This window comes from Dromiciops gliroides, chromosome 4 (genome assembly GCF_019393635.1).
Source record: "Dromiciops gliroides isolate mDroGli1 chromosome 4, mDroGli1.pri, whole genome shotgun sequence".
In the NCBI taxonomy this organism is placed as follows: Eukaryota; Metazoa; Chordata; class Mammalia; order Microbiotheria; family Microbiotheriidae; genus Dromiciops; species Dromiciops gliroides.
In genome coordinates, this window is record NC_057864.1 from 233,527,047 (window position 1) to 233,535,647 (window position 8,601).

The 8,601-nt window shown below is 48.8% G+C and overlaps 1 protein-coding gene across 2 annotated transcripts; it reads left to right on the plus strand.

Annotated features, from left to right (window-relative positions):
- The first annotated feature begins 586 nt into the window (after positions 1 to 586).
- BCL6B (BCL6B transcription repressor) lies at positions 587 to 8,037 on the plus strand. 2 transcript variants are annotated; one of them, XM_043999562.1, is made up of 9 exons: positions 587 to 683; positions 1,388 to 1,577; positions 1,935 to 2,156; positions 3,317 to 3,679; positions 4,169 to 4,260; positions 4,502 to 4,681; positions 4,789 to 4,919; positions 5,162 to 5,299; positions 5,701 to 8,037. In XM_043999562.1, exons 2-9 carry the CDS (start codon positions 1,399 to 1,401, stop codon positions 5,818 to 5,820), a joined length of 1,425 nt encoding a protein of 474 aa, XP_043855497.1. In that variant the 5' UTR covers positions 587 to 683; positions 1,388 to 1,398; the 3' UTR covers positions 5,821 to 8,037. The 2 variants fall into 2 exon arrangements, with proteins under 2 accessions (XP_043855497.1, XP_043855498.1); XM_043999563.1 differs by lacking the exon at positions 5,162 to 5,299.
- The last annotated feature ends 564 nt before the right edge of the window (positions 8,038 to 8,601 follow it).

An 8,601-nucleotide genomic window follows, 5' to 3' on the forward strand; every position in this document is an offset into this window, starting at 1 on the left:
TGTCCCAGTACAATGGCAGGAAATGGACTAGAAATCACATCCGCCCCTCCCTTCACCCCCTCTCCCTATCAGGGCTCCCCTCCCAGGTGCCCCCAGGAGGCCCGGCCATGAACATTTTCTGTAGCTACGTGAAAGCCACGCAAGGTTTAGGGTTGAGGCCAGCCTTCCTGCTAGGCACTCTTAGACTGCATCATCAAAGACAAAACCTTCTGTTCTCAACGACCCTTTTTCCACCTCCCGGGATAGGATGTTTGACTCCTGTTGGAATTTTCTTCTCCCTGCCAAGACGCTTTTAACTGGCTATACCCCACTTTCCTCTCGCTGTTTGCTTTCCCAATAGGCCCCCCCAAACCACCCCCAGGTTCTCCTCGAAACTGTAATACATTCTTCTCTCTTTCCAAGAGGCCCTTCTCTAACCCTAAATCCTGGTCCATATTAACCTTTAACGTCACTCCTCTTAGGCCCAGCAGGATCCCATTTTTCACATGCCACTACCCCCGTTTCCAAGGTCCCACCCCCAGTCTCCACCATCTAGGGAGGCAGGAAGGATGCCGACCCAAATAACCCCCTCCTCCCCAGTTCTCCCGCCCCCAACATCCCGCCGGGATAAAGGAGCCAGGACTGGGAGAGATACCCCGCCCTATCCCAGCAAGAGGAGAAAACACAGCCCCTGCCGGCCAGGGGTGAGAGCCAGAGGGGAATCCACATTCCAGGCACCCTGAGAAGAGTGGGGGCAAGTTGAGCAGGAAAAACAGGATCCCCGGGATTTAGGCGTAATGTGTAGTAGGGAGTGAGACCAGCAGAACTCGGAGTCAGAAGGGGGGGTGGTGTGAAGGCATAAACCTCAGACTGGAGATTTGAGAGGCCTAGGTTCTGGATGGATTGAGCAAAGAGCAGAACCCTGGGAAATACAGTGGGGTGGGTGGAGGAGAAGGGAGGAACAAGATGCCTGATTTAGAGCAAATCCCAAATCTAAGCTTTTGGAATGTCATTAAATAGCCCTTCACTATCTCCAGTAAGTGTAGAGTATCATGAGTTAATTGGTTGCGTCTAGTCTTCCAAAAGCAGGGGTTTTTTTTAAATTCTCCTAACCGGCATGGGATAGGGAATTGGGGTTCTAGTGGAGGGTGCACCAGGACTTGGGAAGAGCCCCTGCTTTGGCAAATGGGAGGTGGGGGAAAAGGACTCTTGACTTCCAACTCTTAAGTGATATGAAGTCCTCAGGGAATGGGGTTCAGCGGCTGTATCTTGAGAAGAGGCTGGGTAGAGGAAAGATGCATTCCCCGGGAAACAAGAAGTGCCCAGGCTAGGTGTTTGGCTACTCAAAATCCTGAGGAAAGGACAAACATTCTAGGTCTTTCACTGCCACTTCTTATTCACTCTCAAGCCTCCTTCGCCATGAGCTCAGCTGGGGCTGCAGTTGGGAGTCTGGGCTACGTGCGAGAATTCACACGCCATGCATCAGACGTGCTCTGGAACCTGAACGAGTTACGCCTTCGTGGGATCCTCACCGATGTCACGTTGCTAGTGGGAGGTCGGGCACTCCGGGCCCACAAGGCGGTCTTGATCGCCTGCAGGTTCGAGGGGACTGCTTTGTGGGAAGGAATGTGTTCTTCAATGCTGGGCAGGACCTGAATCGGATAAGACCTAAAAGAGTGGAAATGTGGGAAGGGGGGACTAGACAGATGTGGGGGTTTAGAGAAAGCTTCCCTGCATTGGGGAATGGGGCCAGTGGGAAAATTAGGCTTACTTGGGAGGAGCAGAATATTCCGTAAAAGCAGAGCCCAGGGGTCCAATGTGTGGATCTCAGGGTATATTCAGCAGAGGGTTGTTTTTGTTTTGGCTAAGCTGCATCAAATGCCTGCTATCTCAATGGCAGGGTGGTTTTGACCCAAGGGAGCAATAAAACTCACCTCCCCTTTTCTGGCCTGCAGTGGCTTCTTCTATTCCATTTTCCGTGGCCGGGCAGGGGTGGGAGTGGACCTGTTATCCTTACCTGGGGGCCCTGAAGCTGGTGGCTTTGCTCCTCTTTTGGACTTTATGTACACTTCCCGCCTCCTCCTTTCACCGGCTACGGCCCCAGCCGTCCTGGCAGCAGCCACCTATCTACAGATGGACCACGTGGTGGAGGCCTGTCACCGATTCATCCAGGCAAGGTGAGGGGGCCTTGGAGGGAAGAGGCTTGGAAGGAGAGATGGCAGTTGAATAAGACTAGATTCCTGCAATTGGGGGGGGGGGGGTCATCAGAGTAGTTTAAGAAAGAGGGAACAATTCCAGGTTGGAGAATATCTAAGAAGAGGGTAGGTTTGGAGATAGTGAAAAAGTTGAAGGTTCTAACACCTTGGAAACAAATCAGTTTCTCCCTCTGAGCCTCAGTTTTCTTTTCTGTAAAAAAATCCCCATTGGCCTAATAATGACAGGGGTCTAGTAGTCTTGCTTGCCATGGGAAAATCTACATTTGTTTTTTTCTTAAAAGATAAGTTGGCTGGGGCAGCTAGATGGCGCAGTGGATAGAGCACCAGCCCTGGAGTCAGGAGTACCTGAGTTCAAATCTGGCCTCAGATACTTAACACTTACTAGCTGTGTGACCCTGGGCAAGTCACTTAACCCCAATTGCCTCACTAAAAAAGAAAAAAAAGATAAGTTGGCCATTCGAGTGGACCAGCTTGGAGGGTTGGATTAAGTTTGATCAGAATTGGTCAGTCTGGCTCTCCAGCTTCCTAGCAGTGTAATCAAGTATTTATTATATGTCTGCTAGATGCTATGTGTTGCCAACTTAAAAAACAAAGATAACTGTTTCTGCCCAAAATGAGTGTATGGGGTAGACAATCTGTACATACAGAAAATGTAGAGTAATTGGGGGGAGGGAGTATCAGGAAAAGGCAGCCTGTGGAAGGTGGTACTTGATCTGAACTTGAAGGAAATTCTAAGATTCTAAGAGATAAGGAAAGGAGGAAGTGTATGTGAACAGTGTACAGCCTGTGCTCCAGGCATAATGTACAACACAAAGACAAGGCACAGAATGTTGTGTGAACAAGACCAGTGTGGCTAGAGAGGTGGGAGTCAAAAGGTAGGTTGGAGTCTGATTATGAACGACTTTAAATGCCAGGGGAGCTTGTATTTGATCTTGGGGTAATAGAGAGCCACTGGATGTCATTCAACAGGAGAGTGACGTGGTCAGACCTTGCTTAGGATTATCACTTAAACTCTCTAGGCCTCATTTTATCTTGTCCTGTAAACTGAAGGAATTAAAACCAGAGATCTTAAGGCCACCTCCAGCTGGAAATCCTATAATACTAACTTTTCCATCTCACAGCTATGAGCCCATAGGCATCTCCCTGCAAACACTTGATGCAGAATCGCAGGCACCTCTTATGCCAGCAGCTCCTCCGGAAGGTAGCCCTCACCGCTTTGAGGGGCACCCAGACCCCCCAACAGAGTCCCGAAGCTGTTTCCATGGCCCTCCCAGTCCAGACAGCCCACCTAGTCTTGACCCCGCAGCCTGCAACTGGAAGAAATACAAATTCATCGTCCTCAACTCCAGGACAGCCCAAGCAGGGACCCCAGCTGGGAAGGCGGACGCTGCTGCGGAACCAGCTGCCTCAGCAAAGCCTGCCGCTGGCGAGGAGGCCTCTAGCAGCAGCGGGGAGGAGGGTTCCTGTTCGGGGGCTGGGAGCAGGTTCGGGGGGGCCTTGGGAACTCTGAGGTTTGGGGGACGTGTGGCACGTAACATCTAAGGGGTGTGGCCTCGCTCAGGGAGCTGGCACCAAGTGGCATCCGGAGAGGCGGGGTCCTAGGATGTTGGGGGAGGAGGTGTCTACTGATCACTTTGGGGTATGGCCTTAGTATGTAGGGTGACATTCAATCACTACCCCAGGAGAGCACATCCCAAAGTACTAGAGGGGAGCCTCAAGCTTCTTAAACCATATGGGGTCCCGTAACTGAACGTGGGGGTCAGGCAAAATTTGGTAACAGTAAAAGGTTATGTATACCTTTTTTATATACCCGGAGTAGCGCAAAAATTTCTCAGGGGAAAGGGGGTCGCGAGTGGAAAAAGTTTAAGAAGCGTTGGTCTTCACCAGCTCTAGATCAAGCACAGCTTCTCCTCCGCGAGTGGGAGGTGTAGCTTTTTTTCTCAGGAGAGCTTTGGCTTGCTCCTCCCCCCCAGGCTCTCCCCCGCGCTCGATCCCCCCTTGCTGCTCACGCACCCCAGCCAGAGACCCCTCGGATCGCCTTCCGAAGCGTCGCGTCCCCGACCAGGTAAGAGCCCTCCTGGGATCCCAAAAGAATAGGCAGTTCAGAGCATCAGATTGGGATCAGGCGTTTTCTACCGGCTGTCACAGAGAGGGAGTAAGATTAGCTAGGGACCGAGCCAGGGACAGTGAAGGCCAGAACAGAAATCGACCACCACACGTAGAGACTAGAAATCCTACCTCTCCTTCCAACTGGGGAAGCAGAGGAATAAGAAAAGAGAGTATCCTAAAAACCGTTACTCTTACAGAGAATCATTTCTTCAGCTGCCAGGACTGTGAGGCGGGGACTGGCTGCCCGGCAGAGGTGGGATCGCGGGCACTGGCCCCTCTCAGCCCGGGGAACGAAGACAAACCCTACAAGTGTCAGCTCTGCCGATGTGCTTTCCGTTACAAAGGCAACCTAGCCAGTCACCGCACGGTGCACACAGGTACATGGAGGGAAGAGAGATGGAGAGGGTGGGAAGAACCCCGGCCCATCCTGCGGTAGGCGAACCTAGAGGACGAGCCCGGCTTCCTTCTTTCCTCCTCTTCTCAGGAGAGAAGCCTTATCACTGCGCTATCTGCGGAGCGCGTTTTAACCGGCCTGCCAATCTCAAAACGCATAGCCGCATCCATTCCGGAGAGAAGCCTTACAAATGCGAAACTTGCGGCTCTCGCTTTGTGCAGGTACCGGGGTTGCGGAGAGGAAGGTTGGGGGAGTTCTAAGTAAGAATGCGAACACGATCCAGGGTTTGAATCCTGGCGTGGGCAGGCTCGCTCTGAGGAGGAGCACTCAAAGGCCTGAAATCGACTTAGGCTTGCTTCAAGATGTGGAGGGTCGGAATGGCTAAGAGGTTGGGAGAGGATGGAAGGTGGAAAGTGAATTGGAAATATGGCAGAGGCCCAATGCTATCCACCCTTGCGCGCAGGTGGCACACCTCCGTGCACACGTGCTGATTCACACTGGGGAGAAGCCCTATCCTTGTTCCACCTGTGGAACTCGCTTTCGACACCTACAAACACTGAAGAGCCACGTGCGCATCCATACTGGGGAGAAACCGTATCACGTGGGTATTAGGGGCTGGGGAGAGCCACGTTCCCTAAAAGAAAAGCTGCCCATCAGTGGTATGAGAGCTGAGTCTATGGGGGTGATGAGTCGGGAGCAGAGTAGGGGACTTGTCGGTTGGAGAATCCTGGAAGTGAGATGTGGGAGCACGAGGTAATGGTTGTTAGGTGGAATATTGGGATCGAGATATGGAGCTAAACCCCCACTTTTTTGGCCCCGCTTGAGGGGACCAAAGCTGTCATTCAGGAACGACTTAGGGAGTAGGACCGATGATCTGGGATCAGCATTCCAAGTAAAATTAATTTATTGTAGAGTTTTAAAGGGAAAATGGTAGGTTTGACTCCAGGGTATGACAATATTTGCGCATGTTCCCAGTTCTGACTCTCCGTTCTCACCCATCAGTGTGAAGCCTGCAATCTGCATTTCCGCCACAAAAGTCAACTGCGCCTTCATCTTCGACAGAAACACGGAGCTGCCACCAACACCAAAGTCCATTACCATGTTCTAAGGGCCCCTTGTTGAGGGCCAGAGTTGTGGCCCAACTTTCCTCCCCTTACCCTTCTCTGGTTCCAGAGCTGATCGTAGTTCTGTTTTTCACCCTGGGGGAGAGCAGGGGTAGCAGATCTACTAGATTTGTTTCCATTTTGCTGGTCAAAATCTCTTCCCTTCCCAATTTTTTGCCTAGTTCCCTAAGAAGAATTAGTCAGGTTGCCTGCCTTGACAAGGAGCAGAATTCAAGCCCTAGAACCGATTTTCAGTTCTTCTGTAAATATAATTTATTGGAGTTACTGGGTGAGGTTGATAATTTTTCCTCACAGGGAACTATATTCTCAATTTTCTCATTCCTCCCCCCACCCTCATTAGGGAATTATGTGGCTAGAAGTGATCCACAGGAAGGTGAGGTCCCAGCTCTGCTGGCAGAGCCAAGCCTGGGGACCCCCTCTGTATCTAAGCTTGAGTATTTCATATAATTCTTATTATTGCCATTATACTTAAACTTTTTTTTAAAAGATATTTTACAAAAAAATACGAACCTTTATTCTAGAGCAGTTAGGAACCCTGTGGGGTAATGAAGCCAAGCCATTCTGAAAAGTAATGGGTCCTGGATCAAGGCTTCTCTCTGTTCTTATAGAACAGTCTGACCCCTTGGGTAATCTAGATGTAGACAAAATAAATCCTTCACTGTGACTCCATGAGAAGTTTGGGGGCTCTGCATTACTCCAAAGTGGGGGCTGGTAACCTCCAGAAATCTCACTGGTCCATACTTAGTCACCTGAAAGCGGGGGACTGGATCCTTCATGGTGATTCTGAATATAAAATCATGAGTTTTCTCTTAACACTGTCAAGTTGGGTCTGGGACTTAACCTGGCTTTTTTTTTTTTTTAGTGAGGCAATTAGGGTTAAGTGACTTGCCCAGGGTCACACAGCTAGTAAGTGTCAAGTGTCTGAGGCCAGATTTGAACTCAGGTACTCCTGACTCCAGGGCCGGTGCTCTATCCACTGCGCCACCTAGCCGCTCCTTAACCTGGCATTTTAAAAATTAGCTTTGTGCAAAAACTGGGAACTTCTATGTTGGCTCTAGAGAGGAATCTAGAATTCCTTGCTACCCTAGAGTTCAGCCTGCTTATCTGCTGGGCTGCTGGAACTCCAACTGTGACATTTTCCAGTTCTCTACATTGTCTTCTGGAATGACAAGGACCTTAGAGTCTATTTGGGTCTATGACCTTTAGTGTTTTCTCTTCCAAAGAAGAGAATGACCATTTATTTTACCTTGATCCTGGATATTGCCTCATTGGTCTCCTACTATAACTAGAAAATTCTCCTTTTGCTCAAGAAGTCTCGGATGCTGTGTAATACTCTTTGGTTGTTGTTGTTGGGGTTTTCTTTTAAACTTAGAAACTGTTCTGGGATATCATTTTTTTTTTTGCTCATGAACCACAAAAGGCATCAGATGTGAGGAGATGGATACTATGGGCTTGATGGAATTGAAGGGTTTTGTTATGACAGAACATTTAAGGGGCTGGTTGTAATTGCTGAGTTGAGGTTAAGGGATTCCAAAAGGACAATATGTCAAGACACTCCGTGACTATCGGACAGAAAAGTAGACTTCTGGGCCCAGGATTAGAGAAGACATTTCCAATTGATGTTGGTTTCACAAGCTAGGGCCAAATGAGAACTGCTAGTTAAACAAAGGGTTGGGAATAAAATAAATTCCTTTCAGGGTAGAGAAAGTTTATTATATCAAAGCTGCTCAATGGATAGACCGATTTTCCCTTATAGATTATTTGTGGTGGTGTGGGAGAGGTACACCCCTTGAGTTGGGCAGCTGAATATGGTTGGGGTAAGGGCTCAAGTTAAGGGGCCCTTCTTTCGCTATGCCCAAATGAAGATAGAAAGAGGAGAGAAGTGAGAGACCAGAGGTGGTATTTAGAGGGAGAATGAAGGAGTAGGGGAAGTGACTGGGAGCTGGATCAATGAATGGAGATCTAAAATGACATATTGTTTGAGCCTTGGAATAAAGAAGCATCGATGTCATTTGGTGTTTGTTGGTTTCTTGGTCAGATCTGGGATGGGGAGCCTGTGCTTAGGTGAATTTTAACTTACACTCTCCAGACTAACAACACCAGCCTCTTCCAACTACGCTTTCCCTATCTTCCGGCTCATTGCTTGTGATATCCTAAAGCTCCGGAGCCACCTGCATCCTGTCCCATATGAGGTAACTTCCTATGTGAGTCGAGTGGTAGGGAAGGAAACCAGAAAGCTACCTCTGTCAAGGGGCAGTAATACCTTTTTCCTGAAATATTATTAAACATCCTGATTTCTGTGTTGTCTTTCCCTTCTTTCCATCTTATTCTCCTCCTAGGACACAGATATCCCTTCTCAACTTTGTCAATTCAGGATATATTGTATGTGTGTTGAGAGGGAAAGGGAAGTACATTGCATAGGTTGATTCAACTCAACAGTTTGATTTATTAAGTCAGCTGTGTCAATTACAGACCTAATATGAGAACAATGTGATAACATCTAAGGAAGTTAATGCATTCTTAGGAGAGGCACAGTGTCCAGGAGTAGGGAGATGGTAATCCCGTTGGACTCCTTCTGATCAGACAACATCTGTAATACTAAGTTCAGTTCTGGGCACATTAGGAAGGGTGTTGATCATATGGGGAACATACAGAGGAAGACAACCAGAATGGTGAAGGACCTCATGCTACATGAGAAGGAACTGGAGATGATCAACTTGGAGAAGAGAAGAAAGTTCTTCCAATACTCAAACTCAGCTAATTTATTTGCCATCACTTA

Coding starts and splice junctions, on each gene's coding strand:
- BCL6B (XM_043999562.1), top strand. CDS start 1,399: ATGAGCTCAGCTGGGGCTGCAGTTGGGAGTCTGGGCTACGTGCGAGAA. Junction 4,682..4,788: donor TCACCGCACGGTGCACACAG/GTACATGGAGGG, acceptor TCCTCTTCTCAG/GAGAGAAGCCTTATCACTGC. Junction 5,300..5,700: donor CTGGGGAGAAACCGTATCAC/GTGGGTATTAGG, acceptor CTCACCCATCAG/TGTGAAGCCTGCAATCTGCA.